At 43.9% G+C, this 21,030-nt stretch overlaps 1 protein-coding gene across 1 annotated transcript in view; it reads left to right on the forward strand.

Annotated features, from left to right (window-relative positions):
• The window catches only part of Msn (moesin), a 71,033-nt gene that overhangs the window by 30,301 nt on the left and 19,702 nt on the right, over positions 1 to 21,030 (forward strand). The window contains exon 2 of the mRNA XM_050126031.1: positions 17,187 to 17,270. Within this exon, the coding sequence (XP_049981988.1) occupies positions 17,187 to 17,270 (84 nt within the window). The remainder of the gene's footprint in view (positions 1 to 17,186; positions 17,271 to 21,030) is intronic.

Here is a 21,030-nt window from a genome sequence, read left to right on the forward strand (position 1 = left end):
GAAGGGTTTCATTTATCACATGTATCTCTGTGGCATTTGGAAGACATGAATTGTTTGTCTTTGTTCTGGATCCTCCATTTGGTGTCTGTGTGACAATACAAGTTCCCTTTTCTTTTTCATCTATTTCTTGTGATTGTTTTATCCTTTAGAATGTGTTAGCTCTTTAGAAATGAACTTAGATGTGTCAGCGAGATAAAGGCTCCTGCTGACAAGTCTTGTGACTTGAGTTTGATCCCCAGAACCCACATGGTGAAAGGAGAGAACTGATTCTCAAAGATTGTCCTAGGGCCTCCACAGCATGCTGTGGCATATGCCTACAGACAGACAGACAGACAGACACACACACACAGCAACAAGTTACTATCTGCTTAGCTATTCCCCTTGTCTATAAATCTATCTCCCTTGTGTCTCTCCTCTGCCCCGATGGCCTGGATGCCCCTTCTTTGTGTTTTCTCAGCTGGTTTTGATTATTTCCACCTTTGCCCTTGCTATACGGAAGAACAGTTCCACATTCACTGATCTACCTATTACCTCCGGCTAACAAAAATTTCTTTCAGAAAGAGGTAGTGGGGAGTACTTGTATTTCCAGACCCTGAGTCAGGGGAAGGGTGGTGAGTTCGAGTCCAGCACCCCCTATCTCATATGTGCATGCGCATGCCCCCCCCCCGTTATTGTAGGAGTATGGGTCCTGTTTGAAATGTCTGAAGTGGGTTGAGAGGTAGCTTTGGTTAATTTTCTAAGTCCTGTTAGACTTACAGATTTAAAGACTTTGAGTCAATTGCGTGCCCTGTCCATGCACTGCCTCCAGGGACAGACCTGAGTAGGCCAGCCAGGAGATGAAGAAAAGAGAAATACACAGAGACACAGAAATAGGCAGGGTCAGTTTGTTTGGGCTCTCGGCTGGAGACACCATGGCACCCTGGAAGCCCAGTGTATTTACGGTGTAGAGGTGAACAAAAAGGCGGAGTTAATGCATACCGCTGAACAAGGCTTAGGCAGGTTTTACATATCAATAAACAAGGAGGCAGGATGTGTGGCCTGCAGCTGGCCCAAAGACTCTGGTTTAGCTAAGCTCACTAGGAGTTGTCTCTGTGGGAGAGCAGTGTTCAGGTCGTGGAGGCTGAGGGGCTGAGGGTGCTACGGTGAACAGTTTCTAAAAACACTGTCAACATGCACACTCAGAATCTCCATGGGTCTTGGTGCTCATGTCAACCACGTACGTGCACTCAGGCTTTCCCTCAGTCAGGCTTCCTCTGCTCCCTAAAATTGCACAATTATGCGTGTGCTTAGGTCATTTAAAAAACCGTTGGTAATTTCTGGAGAGATCCTGGTGGGCTTGTTTTCTGTTCCTTTCTGAAGACACTAGATAAAAGTTAAGATAATGGGGAAGAACGTTCTTGTGTTCGGTTTCTTGGACATTCACTTCGGTTCTGGAGCATGGCGGGGCCACTAAAAGTGTTGATATTGTTGATGGATAGGCTAAACAGTTGTTCCTGGTTTCAGTAAATTGGTAGGTCAGCTTGTAAGTTTAGAGGCTACGGCTTTACCAACTCAAAAGAAAACAACAGCAACAGCAACAACACCCCCCAACAGTGTTTAGAAAGGTTATCTCAAGCTATGGATTGTTCAAAACTATTACGTTTGATGTCATATATTGTCTCACAGAGCTTCCTCCCTTCCTTTTTTATTAGGGCTCACCAGGGCCTTTTCCAAAAGTAATCATAGCTCCACAGGCTCCTACTACACTCCGCTGGAAGCAGGTATTTTTGAGACTCTTCATTTTCTCAAGGCCTGTGTGATAAATGTTCCGTTTTGATGCAGCCAGAAGGTGAACTGAGCTGTTGCACTGAAGGTTGCTGTGCTCAGTGAGGCGGTACTGAAGGATGATAGCTGACTTCTGACTTTTGCCCTTGGATCAGTGAGGAGGCCTTCCCTAAACGTGGAATGTTCAGCCACATGCTTTACTGTATTTATAGGCTAGGAAGGGAAGACAGAGGGGAGCCAGGGAGTGAGCAGGTTAGAGAAGTGAAGACATCAGCAATGATGGGGCCGTGGGACTTCGCCATAACTTTCCATTTGTTTGGGAGCTGTTCTTACAGATTCAAAGTCTTTTTTTCCCTCTAAATTGGCTAATGCCATGCCAGGTCCATTAAGTTGTGCTGCCTTAGCAGAAATGCCAGAGCTGGTATTTAAGATTACTGTGGGATACTTGTGTGACACTTGGGAGCCTTTGGAAAATAGAATTGTACTGTCCTTTGTGTCTTCTGGTTCACTGATCAAAGAAGGACGCTGGCATGTCGTCTTCCAATCTTGGAATGTAAAAGAAGCTGGCATCTTGCTTTTTCCCTCCCAGAAGGTTCATTTATTTTTTTCTCTGGAAACAATTTGGGCTATCACCTTTTATCTCGAGGTGCATCTTGTCTCCTTCAGTGTAGCAGGTGCTCTCAGGCTTATCTCGTCCCTCTTCCTGTCTCTCTGTGAAAATAGGAGATTTCCTTCAGATTATTGAGCCTGGGCAGGCAGAGAACTCTGGCTCCCTCTCCAGCCAACCAGATCCTCCTCCGCAGAGGGGAAGTGTGGTAATGACATTATCTTTCCCCCAGGCAACCACGTGTTCTCTGAGAACAGGATGTGGGGAGGGCTGGGGCCCAGTCACAAGGTGTGGGGGATGGCCGTGGAAAGTGGCTGGCATGTAGCCATGAAGGTTGGTGCGGGCTTCCTTGGATTTGAGATTAATTAAAAGCCCCTCTATTCATTCACAAGTGTTCACTCATGTGTATACCCCACCCCTACCAAAGGCATGGCTCTATTCTTACCCCAAGAAGGACATACCAGTGAAACACCTGTGTCTGTGAGCGCCTCATCTTTGCCCTGCTCTCCAGTAAACGGGCCAGATCTGCTTACTGTACGGGCCCATTCCTAATTGATCCTGCCAAGGTGTTGTTGAACGGCTTGGCCTTAGTAGGCATGGGGGACTGCCTTTGCTGCTCTTTCTCAGGGTCCTCGTTCATTTCCTACCCTAAGATGGCTCCTTAGTACACTGAGGTAATTTGCATGTTCAGTTTCGCTTTAGGCCTCATCTTCTTCCCCCTGCCCCCACGGCTTCGCTGGGTCCGACTGGAGATGTGCTGCTGAGGGTGGGGAAAAGAGGATGTAGCTAGCTTCCTGTGCAAAGGAGGGTGGGGCTGCCGCCTTCCTGCTTGTCTGCCCACCCAGCTGCCATTCACCCAGTGCTTAACTGCCTGAAGAGGTCAGCTTGAAATGACCAGAGGCCGAGGGAATCTACCGGGCATATTGAAGTGGGGATTTGCTCACTGGTTCCTCTTTTCAGTGAGGCAAGATGGACCCTCTGAAAGCACCTTTGGAAGCCAACTAGTCTGACCCTTTATTTCAGGCAGGGAGATGGAGGATCCAGAGAGTACTATAAGGAATTTGTGGCAGAACCAGGATCAGTAGAGTTCTAGAAGGACCAGACTTGGAACTAACTCTTCATCCTCCCAAGATGTTAGTCGAGTGGGGCTCAAACCGGCCAAACTTCCTGGTGGACTGTGGCACCCTAACATGTAATTGGAGGTTCCTCTGTTTCTTCTGTCCTGTCCTGCAGCTGCCTGGCTAGCTCAGGCGGTAAAGCATGAGACTCGTATTCTCAGGGTCATAGGTTTGAGCCCCATGTTGTACACTGTATGTAACTGGTCTTTTCCTGTCCTGCCAGCCTGAGATGCAAAAGGATCAGACATGCAGGAAAAGAGGTAACAAGCCATGAGGCATGTGGTAGCAGAGATGAGTAGAAATGGGTGATTTTAAATCGGAGCTAATTAGAAACTAACTACCTAAGCTATCGGCCGAGCTTCCAAAATTAATAATGTCTCGGTGATGTGATTTGGGAGCTGGGCAGGACAGAAAAAGACTGATTACACTAAGCGACAGCTTATGGCTAGAGAACACTTGATTTCTTAAAGTAAATGATAACAGGCAAGCTTTTGACAGAAGGAGCTTTGTAATTTTAATGAAGAGAGCTTGAGAATGGCAAATAACAGTCAGTAGCTGTAGAAACGCAGGCTCTAGGTTTATCTCTGAATTTGCACTAGATGCTTCTTTTCTTCTGAGAAACGTAGCCCAAGGTGGTCTCGAACTCATGACAGTCTTTTACAGCATGATGCTGCGGTTATAGTTGTCTCTGGAAAGCCTAACTAAACAAATTGCTTTTACCTCACTGAACCTCTGTTTCTCCCTTCCATGAAAAGTTGCATTACTGCCTTGCCTTTGATGTTTGTTCTTTGTCCCTTAGCTCTCAGAGCATCCAAGAAGGGGTGTTTGGTGTTTAAGATCTGCTCATTGCCTGAAAATTCCCCTGGGAATGATTATGTGTGGAATGTTTACAAGGCAGAGAATGCAGGAAGACTCTGACAGGGGCCTTAATTAGAGCATTTTGATCAATATGTTTTGGCTACGGAAGTATCTGTACCTCCCACTGTCTGGTTCTTAACTAGATGGAAGGAAGGAAGGTTGAAGACTCTGGACCATAGCTCAGAAGTTTGACACAATTTTCTGATCAGAATTTCAAAGTTTCCATTTTCCCCTGCCTGGAGCACCTGATCTGTTAGGTCCTAACTTCACGGTCCCTGAATGAGGATTTCTGAGCCAGGAAATATTTTGCACCTAGAAGCCTGCTTGTACTGTGCTCTGATCTCACCAGCATCTGCGCCAGAGTGTGTTTCTTTAAACTCAGGTAGTAAGTATCTCTTGGCACTTTTTGAACTATAGATTCCCAAGACACTCCTCTCACGAGTCTGCTCCAGTAATCCTGGCTTGGGGTTCTAGGCATCTAGGTTTTTGGCTAATGACAGAAATGATGTTGACGAGCAGTTAAAGGGCACCATCTCATTGGCACCAAACAACACGTTTGCTACATGGCATCATTTTGCTCATTTTACAGGTGGGGAGAGTTAAGATCCCTTGGCTCATTGCTAGTGGAGCTAGATCTTGTATTGATGGTTTTAGAATATAAATCTATGTTCTTCCTGCTACTGAGATACTACTTTAGTTTGTGGCTTTAGGTTGTGGTTGTTGTTGGTAGGAAGGAACAGGCATGATGATCACTCATACTTTACAAACAAGGATACTAAGATGTAGAGGGATAGAGGGATACAGTGACTATGGAGAGACACTGCCATCCTTGGTCTTTTTGGGTATTATGTTCAGCCTTGAAGAGAGCCTTATACTAAGCCACCAGCCTAGATGTCTTCTGGTTAATTTTAATTGTCTTTGTTTCCCTTCAACCAGATAGTTTTCTGGCCAATTTGTCATTATGAGGCTTGTAATTAATTATCTTGGTGGCTTTTAATTTCGGATGGTCAGCCCAAGAATTCAAGATGGATGGCCAAATTCTGACCCAAGAAGCCAGAATGAGCAAGGGAGTCTTCCAAAAAATTTCCTTAGGTGATTCTATTGAGTCATTTTTAAGCCTACTTTATGGTGGTTGGGATACCAGCTGAGATATTTAGGATATCTTGGTAAGTTGTATTGAGTGGTAAGGGTTAGTAATACAAGACAATACAGGATAAAAAAAAAAAAAAAGAACTCAGGCAGAATTCAGAATAAGCAAGGAAGGCAAGGCAGCCTTTGAAGAGGGTAAAGTATTATAAATGCTCTGCTGTATTCACTAATCCTTTATGACTCTGTTTCTTGGAGAAATTTCCTATCTCTCCTGAGAGAGAGAACATTAAAAAAAATTCTGGGCCAGGCTGTGTGGTGCATGCCTGTAATCCCAGCCGCAGAGTTGTGAAGGGCAGGAAAATTAGGAGTTAAAGGTCAGCTCTGACTACATACCAGGTTAGAGGCCTGCTTAAGCCACAGGAGATCCAAATAGATTAATAAATAAACGAAGAAATACATGCAGAGATAAATGTGTCTCACTGTTGTATATGGCTTTGCATTATCTAAGTGACTTAGAAATTTCATTACATAGTAGAATTTGCACTCAAAGATTTCTAGAAGGGTTCTTTTGAGACCTCTGGTATTCAAACAGACTTTTGCTTTAACTCATCCCTACAGAGAGGATATTCATAATGATAATGGCACAAAGGAAGGGGGGTAAATAAGCCTCCTAATCTATTTATGATAGACTAGGTACTTTCTTATTACTTAAGTTTAGTCTTTCAATAGCCCTGTAGTGAGGTTGAAATTAGTAAAACCACTGTACAGAAAATAATTTTCTGTTTTGGCAAAGCTGGGGATAGAGCTCTGGGTCTTGCATACTAGGCAACCACACTGCTACTGAGCTGCACCCCAACTCTGGAAGTGAGTGTTAGAAAAGGTAAAAGAGACCCTCATACCTCTTTCCACTCCCTTCCCTTTGGCTCTTGATAGACCTGGGGCCATTATTCCCAGGGGCAAGCACTTTCAGTATTGGTGGGTTCCCTTTCACCAGGTTTGGAAGTCTTCTCCCCACCGAAGTGCCTAGGAAGTCAACCTTAGCCTAGCCCTGGGCTTGAAAACAGTACTTTCTTATTAATTAATTTTTTTCATTTATTTTGCATACCTACCAGAGTTTTCCTCCCCTCTTTTCCTCCTGTCCCCCTCCAGTCTTCCATTTGCCCCCTCCCCATCCACTCCTTCTCTGTCCCCAGTTAGAAAGGGGCAGGCCTCCCATGGGCACCAACAAAGCATGGCATATTAAATCGAGGCAGAACCAACTCCTCCCACTGCATTAGAGCTGGATAAGGCAACCCAGCATGGAGAAGAGGTTCCCAAAAGCCAGTTCAAGTGCCAGGGGCAGGTCCTGATCCCACTGCTAGGAGCCCCACAAACAGACTAAGCTACACAACTGTCATACACATGCAGAAGGCCTATGTCAGTCCCACGTAGGCCCCCTGGCTGTTGGTCTAGAGTCCATGCTTCCATGAGCTCAGATCAGCTGTCTCTGTGGGTCTCCTCCCTTGTCATGCCCTTGATGCCCCCCAGTTCTTAGAGTCCCTCCTCTCTCACTTCAGCTGGACTCAGAGTTTGGCCCAGTGCTTGGCTGTGGATCTCTGCATCTGCTTCCATCAGTTACTGGATGAAGACTCTATGATGATGTTGAAATAGGAGCGGCAGGGCTGCGTCCCCGGCACCCGGCCGCCCGCATGGCTAGCTTATACCCAGAAATAATTACACGGAAACTGTATTCTTTCAAACACTGCCTGGCCCGGCTAGGTACAGTTTCTTATTGGCTAGCTCTTACATATTGTTCTAACCCATTTCTAATATTCTGTGTAGCCCAAGAGCTGGCTTACCAGGGAGGATCTTAACCTGCGTCTGTCTGGAGTGGGAGCATCATGGCGACTCCTCCTAAGCTTCTTTTTCCCAGCATTCTCCTCTGTCTACTCCGCCTACCTAATTTTCTGTCCTATAAAATGGGCCAAGGCAGTTTCTTTATTAATAAGAAACCATTCCCACATCATGATGACAATTAGGGGAGTCACCAATCTGATTACGGGGCAGGCCAGTTCAGACACCCTCTCCACTATTGCTAGGAGTCTTCGTTGGAGTCATCCTTGTGGATTCCTGGGAGTTTCCCTGGCACGAGGTTTCTACCTAACCCTCTATTGAGACATCTCTTTCATTACTCTCCCCATCTGTCCCGCTCTCATCAGGTTGGGTGGAAAACAGTACTTTTTGACTAGGCCGATAAGCTTCCTCCAGGCCCTTCAATAGTTTACTGATCCTGGTTTTAGCAACTGTAACACCTAGAGACACAGGGCTTGGCAGGATTCTGCTGAGCAGTTGAAGGAACCTAAGCTTGGTTCAACTTTATTGTTTTTCTGAGACATGATATTGAAGGTTGGGATGCTGTGTCCCTAAGAAGAGGGAATAGAGCCCTCTTCTGGTGCCCTGGGCAAAGCCGGCATCTTCAGGCAGCCAAAAATGGTCTGTCTCCAGTCTACAAACAACTTCCTGCAAAACTTGCTGGCAAGAGCCTGGGTCAAGTAGGAAGCTGACTGGAGAGAGTGAAGGCCAGCTGGGTGTGGTTCCAAATAACAGTTTCTCACATTCGGATGCATGTGTTATTAATGATTGGCTTGCTTCCTTTTCATTTTGCCACTTTCAGAGTTGTATGGGGCTTGAAGGACTCTGTTATTCTTTGCTACCTAGGTATGACCCCGTTTCTTTTATTCCCATTTCTTTATGTTTTTGCCTCCAGAGAATTAGGAAAGATTTTGTCTCCCTAGAATTCACGGTAGTACATTTCTCAGCATGGAAGTTAGATCTACCCCCTGTTGAAAACCCAACTTCCAAATAGTGCCAGCTTTGGGTTCTTAGTGGAAGCAGACTGAAGCTGCCTCCTCTGCATAGCATCTCTAGATGCAAAGGGACATGTATGGAGGGGCTACTACTTAGGAGATTGAGGATGGCATGAGGGCTTATTAAATGTGCTGTGGGAACAAGAGACATTCTTTTAAAATTCAATCTTATTATTTCTGGTGCTGGAGAGGGAACGCTGGTCTTCATTAATCCTTGGCAAGCCTCTAGTGCTGAGCCACACTGCTAGCCTAAACAGGCAGATTTTAATCTCTCTTCTCACACTGCACGGGAGCTGGATGACACTGGGCCAGTGCCTCTCTTTCCCGTACCTCACTATTCATCTTCAACTGTTGGCTTTGAGCCAAATGATCACCGAGGGACCTTTCAGGTTTTAGAGTTTGTTATTCCACACTGCTCATCGTTTTGCAGACTAAAGGGGAGAAGCTCTGAAGGGAGAAAGCAGGTGAATTTCTGGGGAATGGCCATGCTAAGGGCACTGTGGGCCACCCCATGTGCCTGGAGGAAGATAAGAGCTGCAGTTGGCCATTGTTTGTTTCTAGCACATGTCTCGACTGATGAGCTGCTTTTGATTAGTGAGACTATAATTAGTTTTGCACGCGCGCGCGCACGCGCGCGCGCACACACACACACACACACACACACACACACCAGTAGTTTCTTTCCTGACTTTCACATGAGAGGAGTAGCAGGGGAAAGGATTTGAGTCTGGAGCTGAGCAAAAGTCCGTGAAATTGAGGCTGCATTGAGGAAGATGACATCATCGTTTCTGATTTTTGTCATCTTAAGCCTTTGTGCTGAGCTCTTCCCCCACACTGATAAGGTGGTTGGTTGTGTTCTCGCTGCTGAAAAGGTCTAGTGCTCCAAACATGGTAACCGAAAGAGCAACCCTCCAGTCTCTAGTGTGCTCTTGTCTGTCAGTTGAAATGCTTCTTGGAATTTTTCGGAGGGCAGGGCTGAGCCAAAACAAATGAAAGAGACTCTTGTCTCCTCTGCCGTTTTGGAGCAGCTCGAGTGTTTGGAGAATTAATGTTGAGTCATGAAGGTATGGGTGTGGGTCAGTCAGGATTGGCGTGGTTCTCTTTTATAAAAACTGTGGGCAGCAGACACAGGCATAGGGAAAGTTAAGCCCAGGCAGGTCTGGAAAGGTCTGGGAATAGGTCAAAAGAGAGGGAAGGGGTAATCGCACCAGGTACCATTTCCAAATCACTAGGGAGAAAGCAGAAAAAGTTGTTGCATTTGAATGTGTGTGTGTGTGTGTGTGTGTGTGTGTGTGTGTGTGTGTGTCTGTGTTTGTGTTAGAGGAGGGGCATGGTGAAGGACTTTCCAGCTCCTGGGCTACAGAGTCAAGGCAACTCTTGTTTTCTTCCTAGAGAAAAGAGGGGCTTGAACCTGTTCTGGGATCCTGAGGATCACGATAGACCAGGCCCTGCTGCTGGAAATGCTGGGGGAAGGTGAATCTGGTCACACTGGTGACTGAGGAAGAGATTGGAGTTCTGGGGTTGCCCTAGTAAGGCTTGTACTTCCTCTGGCTCCTCTCCTCCCATCATAATTGTCTTTCTTACATTATCAGTCCCCTTGAAAGCCCAGAAAGAAAGGCCACTCCCTCAGAATTCAGAGATGGCAGGTAGTCGGTGAGGCTGTTGAGCCGCCCCAGAGAGACAAGGGAACCCTCCCTACCCAAACAGTGTTTCCCAAATGTCCCCAGGCTTCCTATGCTGCAGTGTGTGGGCTTTGGCAAAATAGTTACCAAGGCAGTGTCTGAAGAGAGCGGTGAAATTGCCATGACTAGAGAGGTGGGTGGAGTTATGGAAGGAGCTCCAGGAATGTCCAGAAGACCCGCCTCCACCAACTGCTAGCAGAGGACATTTGGCTTCAGTGATGTGAACTGAGCCTGTGGGTGATGGGGCTGGCACAGGCTTGGTATCCAATACGTGTCTGTCACCTGCCCCTATATACTTCAGTTTTTTTCACTTACGAACTGACAATATTTACTTTACACTCATCTTTCCAGCGAGTTAACATGTGATTATTTCTCTCTCCTTCTCCCCCCTCCCTCGGGGGGGCATCTCTTTTATATAGTTAGGAACGCCCAACAGGTGGGGGCAGATTACGGCCAGACCACTTTGCCGTGGAGGAGTGCTGCTTCCATGGGTGATCCTGACTCTAGGGAAAGGGAAGGTCTTTTATTTGAAGCTACTGGACACATCAAAAAAGCACCCCCAGCTACTGCTGCCCAGACAGAGTCAGCGTCTAGCCTGATTATGTTTCAGGCTAACCAACTTGGGTGTAGGAGGGATCCTGGTGAAGGCTTTGCATGGGAAACCACCAAGATGAGTTCATTTGCACAGAGGCTTCCTGTGGGAAGTATCTATGTTCGATTGTTCAGCAAGCTTCAATGGATTTATTGTTCTTGGGCTAGAGGTGGGAGGGCCAGTGGATGTGAGAGGATGACACACTCTTGAAATTCGTACCCATGATTTTTTTTTTTTGTCTTGATCCTTAAACCCTTCTGTTCTCCATAGATGCAGTCTTCGACCTCAGCCTATGTCTGCATACTCAGGCCCGGCTTAGGCAAGGATTTAGCTGTGTAAACAGTTCTCTCTACTGCGAATTATGCTTTAAATTGCTACTTTACCCAGTTCAGCTCCTTTATTCCCTGCCAGGGAAATTTTTGCTGGATTTGGAAGCTTCAATTTCAGGGTTTTCAGAAAATTTCTGAGTGTATTTATGTGTGCATGACCATAAGTGTGCAGAGGTCAAGGGACATCTTATGCTAGTGGGTGCTTTCGTCCCAACATACAAATGCATGGCTTGAACTCAGGATGTCAGGTTGGCCACCTTTTTTTAACCTTCCCAGACAAGATGCCACCTCAGTGAAAGAGAAGGGCCAATTCCAAAAGGAGGACAGTAGGTTCCTATGCCCAGAGGGCCGAATGTGACATGGGTCTGGACTGTAGCTTGTCTTGTCTATGTACATCTTACATTATCAAAGAACAAACCAACCTTCCCCAGTACTCTTACCATCCGCATCACTTTTAGGCTTCATTTATTTTACTTAAATCCGCTTTCCTCACTTTTTTTTTGTTTTAGTATTTCTATTTTGAGGCTCACTCCAAAAATTAATCCTGTCCTTGGAGATCTATGGAAAAACCACCTTAACATGACTCTTACTTCACACAAAAGATTTTTCTGTTCTGCTTTTCAGGGACTTCCCTGTGTAGTAGCATTGCAGTTCTTTGGTAATTCAGTAATTGCCTCAAGGTCAGAGAATAGTTCTACAGTTCTCCTACACCCATAATTCTTTAAACACTGTGCTGCTTCTGTATTAGGTGAATTGAAATAAATTTCTAGGAAGTTCTTTAACCAGAAATCCTTCTATCCATGAATAACATTTGAAACAGGGAAGACCCATGAATGTGGACACAGTTGGCCCTCAACCAACTGTGGGTTGAAAATATTTGGGGAAAAATTGAGCGTGTACTGAACATGTGCAGACTTTGTATGATTATTCCTGAAACAACAAAGAATAGTGGTTATTTACATAACATCAACATTGTATTATAGCATTGGTTTATGTTTTCAGAGACTGAACCCAGGGCCTCTGTGTGCTAAGCTGTGGCGGTACCACTGAGCTACATTCCCAGCCCTTATATTTGGTATTATAAACTATTTAGAGATGACTTAGAGAACCCAAGAGGATGTATGTAGGTTATATGCAAAGGTTACCACACTTGAACGTTTGTGGAGTTTGGTGTCCATGGGGGTCCTGTAAGCAGTCATTTACAGATACTAAGCCAGCTTTTGTTTTCACTAAGCTCTAACTTAAGAGTTATCCTTTTAATTATAAATATAAGCAAAAAAAAATTAGTATTATGCCGGGCGGTGGTGGCGCACGCCTTTAATCCCAGCACTCGGGAGGCAGAGGCAGGCGGATCTCTGTGAGTTCGAAACCAGCCTGGTCTACAAGAGCTAGAACCAAAAAAAAAAAAAAGAAAAAAAGAAAATTAGTATTAGTGGTACCTATGATACTGTCATCAGTGGAAGTCTTTAGACATTTAGTTATTCCAACTCTCCCAAAATATCATTTAGACTAAGTTTAAATCTACAGTAGTGCAGTAGCTATGTTGTATTCAGAAGACTTGTTCCCCCCCCCCCCCCCGGGACTATTGACAAGGTATGCTGATTGGAGGAGCGGTGTCACTCCTTTAAATGATGTAGCCACAGATGAGCTGTCCTTGCTGTATTCACAAACTTCCCATTCATGCTTGGGCAAGGAAATCCAATTAAACTCAGTGGACTAAACAGAAAAAAGAAGCCATAAAAACAAGGAGAGGGCCTCTTTGAGAAGAAGAGTGCTAATGGAAGATGGAAGGAGATGAGAAATGTATGGATCTGTCAAAAATAAAAATATTCTAAAAATAAATCACAGTAGTAATTATTAAGACCCAATACGCGATAATGCTAGATAACTTAATATGGTATATAAGTACACGTTATTACATTTGACATCTGTTTCAATATAAATTGTCTCCTTGTATTTATTTTATGCCTTTAAAAATATTCTGATATGTGTTCCATTGGCTTTGCTAGATTGGCAAGAATGGTATCTGACATAAAAAGGTCAAGAAATGCCCTCTTTTCTCTCTATATGTACTCTGTTCAGGCTGCCTGTGCCTCCACCCCCGTACTGTCCATGAAGCCTTGTGCATGCTGGATACCTGCTCTACCACTGAACTGCATCCTTACCCCTATATCCGTCTATTTTATAGCCTCTTATTTGATGGCTATTTATGTAACCAGCATTTTCTTGTGCCTACTTAAAATTATGGAGATATAATTCTAGAGTGCTCACCATTACACCATAGAACCACACAAGATGTAATTCTAAATTACAAATAAATATTGAGATGAGAAAAAACCAATGTATTAGAAAGGCCACTATCCCTTGCTCATATATTCCCTCCTCCTCTCTTCGACTGGATTTCTGGAGCTTGTTCTAGTGTTTGGCTGTGGATCTCTGCATCTGCTTCCATCAGTTACTAGATTAGATGAAGGTTCTATGATAACAGTTAGGGGAGTCACCAATCTGATTACAGGCAAAGGCCAGTTCAGGCACCCTTTTCACTATTCCTAGGAGTCTTAGCTGGGGTCATCCTTGTGGATTCCCGAAAATATCCCTAGCACCTGGTTTCTCCCTAATCCCATAATGGCTCCCTCAATCAAGATACCTCTCTTACTGCTCTCCCTCTCCATCCCTCCCTCAGCAGGGCCATCTGGTGTCCTCACATTCCCATCCCCCATCTCCTCCCTTTTACCACCCCCAGGACCCCCGTTTACCCAGGAGAGCTCCTCTAATTCCCCTTTCCCAGGGCGATCCTTTTGTCCCTCCTAGTGTCTGTCTTCTTTGTTACCTCCTTGGTCCTGCCTCAACTCAACTGCCAGGGTTTGATTACTCCCCGTGGGAGGCCTTACCCTTTCTGAGGAGTGAATTGGAGGTGGGCTGGGGGAGGTGAGGGGGTATGGGAGGAGGGGTGGGAGGGAGAATTGTGTTGGAATGTAAAAGGAAGCATATATATGAAGAAAGGCTACTATCCTCGTTCCTCTCTCTCTGTCTATTCTTAATCACTGCTTTTTTTTTTTTAAAAAAAATTTGGTTTGCTTGGCGCGTGTGTGTGTGTGTGTGTTAGGTGTCTATGCATGCTTGTGTGGGTATGTGCGTGTGTGGAGGACAGAGTTAAATGTGAGGTGACTTGCTCTATCACTGTTTTATTTTATTTGTATGAAAAGGGCTCTCCTGCTGAAACTGGGGCTTATTGATTGACTAGGCTGATGAGCCATCGAGTTCCAGGAATCTGCCCCCCCCCCTCCACCCCTTGCAGTGCTGGGACTGGAGACACGCACCACTAATACCAGCTTTTATGTGGGTGCTGAGGATTGAACTCAAGTCCTCATAATTGCACAGCAAGAATTCTGCTCGCTGATCCATTTCCTCATCCCCACTGGATAGTTTGCTGTCACTTTTCATCCAGCACAAGGTGACTTGAGGTCGTATTTAGCATGGCAGCCCTTTTCCCTACAAATTCTAGCCCACTGGACCTTTTTCTCCATACTGTGTGAGGACTCATTACTATAGGAAGTGTAGGGTAACAGCAAGTAAAGTGGCTAACCTCGCCTTACTCACAAGGCGCTTGATTTACTTGTTCCTACCTTCAGGGCCTTTCCTGTTTCATTGTCCGTCCTGAAATAGATTTCCTCCCTGAATCTCTGGTGAGATTTATTTACAAAGGTATTCCTTGGGTCTGGTATTTATCATAATTCTTTAGCTGGCAAAATGGTGTCTGCTTCCAAGTTGGTGCTACCAACTTTTGTGCTTGGAAAAAGCCCAAAGTTACAAAGACTTAATAAGGTTTAATATCATACCTATTCCATCGGGATTTACATCTTTGGCAATTCCATATTTTGGTTTTTCCTCAATAATGTGATTTTTTTTTATAATTTAAACAAGGGAGAAAACACAAAGCCTAACTAGCACTAGGATATTATTCTATCTATCTATCTATCTATCTATCTATCTATCTATCTATCTATCATCTATCTATCTATCATCTATCTATCTATCATCTATCTATCTATCTATCTATCTATCTATCTATCTATCCATCCATCCATCCATCCATCTTATGAAGCTGAACTTGTATAGTATATGAAATATTCTTTATAATTTATTACATGTGCATGTGTAACATGGAAGCACGTGGAGGTCAGAGGACAATCTCCAGAGTTGGTTCTATTCCTCCATGTGTGTCTGAAAGCTTCAGTTGAGATCATCAGGCTTGGTGGCAAGCACCATCTTTAATAGCCTAAAAGCATGAGATTTTATAAAGTCTGGACACAGACCTGTATTCAGACTTGCACTTACTAGCATTATGTATATGCATCTTTGATATAATATATAAGAATATGTTAATATTTTTTCATTTAAAATATTTTTGGATTAAAATATACTTAGATCATTCCACCCCTCCCTCTTTCCTCCAGTGCCTGGCTCCCTCTCTTTGTGGTCGCACGTTTCTGTTGTCCACACTCACCTCTGCTGATGCCCCTGTCCTCTCCTGTGCCCGGAGAGAACAGTGAGACACAAATACAGCAACTGTTAGCAGACCGAGGCAGTATATCGAACAACACACTTCACTATTAGAATGGTCCTTAGTCATTGCTTTGATGTCTGTCTGCCCTTGGGCAGATGAAGGAAACTAAGCCCCCCCCCAAAAAGATAAGAACTATTCATGTTGGTAAATTGAGACCATTATGCTGTTAGCATTGGCCCCCAGTTCTAAATTTGGTTTTAGTTTTCCAAAATTTCATGTACACACACACATTGTGTGTGTGTGTGTATAAAATCGTGTTTGTGTGTGGACACCTTGTATACATGCACACATACTTTGATTATATTCTTCATGTTGTCCTTTCTTATCCTCTTTACCTTCAATAGTTTATTTTTGTGCTCTACTGCATTTAATTAGAGTTTCTTGCATGAGCACATGTTGGAGGTTATTTACTTGAGCAAGTACAACTTGCCCATGGCTGCACCAGAATGACCCCTCCCCCTGCAACAGCTAATTGCCTAGAGCTCCTGGGGAGGGGGGATGGAGTTGCCTTAGCTACTGCCCTATCCCTGTTGATGTGCCCAGTATTGTGCAGGTCTTGTGGAATGTGCTCAGTATTGCTGTGAGTTCATAGTTGCAGCTGCCATGCCATATCTAAAAGACAGTGTTTACAACACTCCTCCCCAGCCTCCAGCACCTCGTACCATTTTCTATGATGTTCTCTAGGCTTTAATTTGGAGTGGGTAAATGCAGGGCCAAGCACTTAAAAACCATTTAGTCTCAGCACTTTGACCAGCTCTGAGTCTGTGTTAACTGAAAGCTATTGCAAAAAGAAACTTCTTTAAGGTTCAGAGTGAAGCTAGTCTATGGATACAAGCACATATTTAGAGGCCACTTTGACTACATGTCTATTAAGTAAATCAGTAGTAAGTAGTAGGTTCCTCACTAAGGCGTATGACCTCCCCAGTCATGGGCTCTTGGGCAGGTTTACAGTATTGAGCATGACTTCCCTCCTATGGAGTGGGTCTCAGAACTCACTTTCAAACAGAAATTGGTTGGTTACTTCCATGGCTCTATTTCAGTGGCTCTCAACCTTCTTAATGCTGCAACTCTTTAATACACTTCCTCATGTTGTGGTGACCCCCAAATAGAAAATTGATTTCATTGCTACCTCATTACTATAATTTTTCTCCTGTTATGTATTGTAACATAAATGTTTGTGTTTCCTGATGGTCTTTGACCCCTATGAAAGTGTTGTTGAACCCACCAAAGGGGTCATGACCCCTATAGGTTGAAAACCGACACATCAGTGGCACCTTTTGCTTGCAAGGTTGCTATTGTAGCTTGGAAAGTCCACAGCAGAGAACCCAGTATTGTTTTTTAATTTTACCTTGTTTCTTCAACTATCTCCTAGTGCCATAGACAAGCCAGGCTGTAGACCAGAGGTAGGGAAGAGAATGTGGTGACCTGGAATTGGCTGGTGTAGGTAGGGAACACTTTCTGAAAGAAATATAAACAATATTTTCTTCCTCTTTGTAGCATACTGATTTTACATTCGTGTTTGCCTCTTGGTGAAGCAGTGTCTCTGGCTGTGTTTTTATCTTCAGTAATGTGGTTGAGAATATGGTTAGGATATGACTTATGTCAATATTTTACCTTTCTCCACACCATTTTCTTATTTACTCAGCTTCTTGGCATTTGGATTTTTTTCCTTCAAAGTTGAACAGAGACATTTAAAGCCAAGGGACTAATTTGCTTTCTTTCATCTCATCCTAGATCAGTGTGCGTGTGACCACCATGGATGCAGAGCTGGAGTTTGCCATTCAGCCGAACACCACTGGCAAGCAGCTGTTTGACCAGGTAAGGAAGGCCTTGTTCCTTAACCACTTCTTTTGCCGGTAGGTCTCATCACAGTGCGGACTACCTACTCCTGTGTTTTGGAAAAGGTATCTTTTTCTACTTGCCCTTCCAAGGAAGGTAAAAACAAAGGCCGATTCCAGACTTGATTGAAAAAAAGGCAAAGTATAATTTTGGCAACTCAAATCTCTATCTCACTGCCCTAATAATCCTATCCTTGATCCTGAACAAAGGAGACAAGAGACAAGGAATGTTATTCTATGCTAGATTTGTTGAAAAGATGAATATATTTTCTTTCAACTTTGAAAGATATTTATGTCTGTCTGTCTGTCTGTCTGTCTATCTTTCTATCTATCTATCTATCTATCTATCTATCTATCTATCTATCTATCTATCTGTAGACAAGTCTCTTTAAAAAAGCCCAGGGTGTCCTTGAAGTTACTACCTAGCCTAAGCTGACTTCTAACTCAATGTCTGTATTCACCCGCTTCCCAAGTGCTGGGATTATAGATAGGTGTGTCTCTCCATGCCTGCAAGTTCCCCTCTTACTTCCATAAGCAGACTGTAGCATGCGTGCCCATGTGCATACACAAATAGGAAAGAAAGGGGGGAAATTCATTTTTATGCCTTTTGTTTTTATAAAAATATAATATTATTTCTATCTTTACCATTATCCAAAAAAAAAAACCCTGATTACTGTGACATATAAGGTTGCACAAAATACCAGATCAGAAATAGACAAGACAATAAGAAAGCCCAAATATCTTGGAAGAAAGCATTATGTACAAACACGTGGCAGAGTAGTAAATGATGGGTCCCCTTCTAATACTACGATGCTTTTTGTCTCATTTATGAACTAGAATTGAGAGAGAGGTTTAATGATATAATTTTGGATTTAGTTGGAACTTATTCCTTCTCTGGAGTTTGTTTTGTGTTTTTGTTTTGAACAGTACAGGGTAATCACTGATGGTTAATTTGTGAAAATACAAGTTAGTCTGAGGAACTTTGGAACACCTAAGTAATGTTTTGACATTCCCTTAGCTCACAAGTAATTACAGTACTAGTCTGCAATGACTAAATGCATTTTGATTATATTAAGGTTTTCATGTGGGTTCTATATTGGAAAGCTTTTAAAGGGACAGCCTAATGAATTGGCAAGAACACTAGCTTGAAAGTCAGAAATTCTGATCTCTAGAGCTGGCTTTGCCACTAATTTCTTGCTTCCTGTAAACATTTCTTCAGGCCTCGGGTTTTCAAGCTGGACATGTTTCCTCAAATTTGGTTGTCTCTCAAAAATTTATCTCTGCCCCTTTTTTGACACATCTGCTTCTCTCCCTTCTGTATTTTCATTGTTCCAGTGACCCTTTTCTGTAAAAAGAAAGGAAATGCCTCATTTGAGTTGGTAGGAGAAGGCAGCTGGCAGAACATCACTTCTGGATTGGCTTCTAGCAGTCCATGAGACAAACATGAGGAGACCACATAGACTCCTGGGTCCCTTGTTTTAGATCGTAAGGTCTTAGGAAGAGGTGCCGCGGGGAGAGTATCAGTCATGGTAGATTTTACTTTGACCTCTTCTTAGACTCCATCCAGAGTTCTGATTCCACTCATCTCCCAAACCAAATGATCCTCCTTCCTGCTCTTACCACTGGGGTTTGTCCTTTTGCTTTGGAGGTTGCTGGCTCATGAAGACACGGCTTAGAGTCTGGGGCAAAAAATAATCTGTGGGTCAAGTTTTATTAATTTCAAAAAGCCTCTACTTGGTAATTTATTATTAGTATTGATTTGCTTTATGCACTGTGCATGTAGTTCCGTGGGAGGCCACTATGACTATGAGTCCTGGGCAGATTGGAATGGTAAATTTTTGTCCAGTGTGGGGGGTTCTTAGTATATAACTCTGGCTGCCCTGGTACTTGTTATGTAGTCCAGGCTGCCTGGAACTCAGAGCAATCTCCTGCCTTATCCTCCTGACTCCTGGAATTACAGACGTATGCAAGCTTTCCTGGCTAGCATGCTGCTCTTAAGGTTATTGCCTCCCACACAGAGCCCTGAAGAGATTTTGATCTTTCATAATCATTGAGAAAAGGGATGAGAGAAAACCCGGATGATTTATCACCCAGACAACAGTGTCTTGAGAAGCATATTTATGAGCACCTACCGTAGATTATCCCTGGTAGGTGCTTGAGCTGAAATTTCATTCAGATTAGAGTGACTCTGAAGTTGGGTGTGGTAGCCTGTATTCCCTGAAGACCCAGGCAGGAGGATCAGGAGTTCAAGGCCCTTCTCGAGAGAATAGTGTGTTTTAAATGAGGCCAGCTTGAGCAACAGGAGATCCTGTCTCAACAGATAAATGAAAAAGTGACCTTGAGTTCTATTATACAACATGCTGACTATTATTAGTGACAGCACATTATATTCTTTAAAAAAAATGGTGAGTTGGGTTGGAAGTGGTAAACATGTGAGGTTTTACATATAACTGGGTTCCTTAATCATCACGTTGCTCCTGTCCCTAAGAGGATACGAACATACCTTGGTATGTTGGAATATGCAGTTTCAAATGCAGTTCTGAACAGTCATATTTTTCTCCCACTGCACTGCACTGTGTGGAGCGAATGAGGGCGTTAGAGCTTGGGGATGTCTCAGAGAAGATGTGTTTTCTATCCCTAGGTCCCCTGACAGGCTACCAAGGTAAAAAGAACACAGCCACTCTCTGTGAGGTCAGAAGGATCAGAGCTGTGATATCGTTGGTGAAAATTGTCGGAATAAAGTATCTGAACTGGACAAGATACTAAGCAGCTGTCTGTCTGGAGATAGAGAATGAGAGTGCACAGGTGGTGGGAGGATGTGAGCTCTTCCCTTTCTGTAGCTTGATAAAGCCTAGCGAAGAAATCCATTCTATCTGACTTTGAGACCCATCATTCAAGGAAGCTCTTCTGCCCGAGCTGGGGCTTGAAAGGAATTGAATAACGCTCTAGGGCCATTCTGGAACTCAGCAGGCTTCTGACCAGAGAGGAAGTAAAATAAAGAGGAAGCATATATCTTGGCACCGGGTGATAAATAAAAGCAGTGGGAAAGCGTAGCTTGAGGAGGCCCAGGGCCTGGTGGGAAATGGGAATGGGGCCACAATTGCTCCCACTTACTTCGGTTTCTTTTTTGTGAGTGTGCTCTCTGCCAGGAAAGAGAAAGAACACGTTTTGCTTCAGGCATGCGGCACTTGCTTGCTTTAATCTCTTAAGGCAGTCTTCAAATGGCTTCTTCTTGAATTTTGTACCGGCCACTAGGTGGCAGGGCCACCACTCTGAATAAGACTATGTTTGCCTTTTGAGATTATAATATAATTACATTTCTCCCTTCCCTTTTCTCTCTTGTACAAACCTTCCCGTATACCCTTGCCCACTCTCCTTCAGATTCGTGGTCTCTCTTTTTCACTAATTGCTATTGCACATATATATGTATATAGAAATCCTGCCTGGCATCTCAGCCATTCTAATAATTGATCTTTTAAAAAGCCAAACGTATGTGGACTGTCCTGGGAGTTCAGTTGTGGGAACCATAAAAATCACAAAGCTTTCTGATTCAGTAAGGTACTTATGACTGGCTGACTTTGCATTAGGACTTTTCTGGTTTTTTTTTTTTTTTTTATAGGACGATTAACATCTATTATGACACTAATATGAGTAGCAACCCCGTTCTACAGATGAGGAATTGAGGCTTAGTGAGGGGGAATGTTCTGCTTAAGGTCACGTAGCTCGAAGGAGTGGTATAG

Source organism: Alexandromys fortis, unplaced genomic scaffold, assembly GCF_014885135.2.
Source record: "Alexandromys fortis isolate MF-2015 unplaced genomic scaffold, M_Fortis_MF-2015_v1.1 scaffold_246, whole genome shotgun sequence".
Classification (NCBI taxonomy): Eukaryota; Metazoa; Chordata; class Mammalia; order Rodentia; family Cricetidae; genus Alexandromys; species Alexandromys fortis.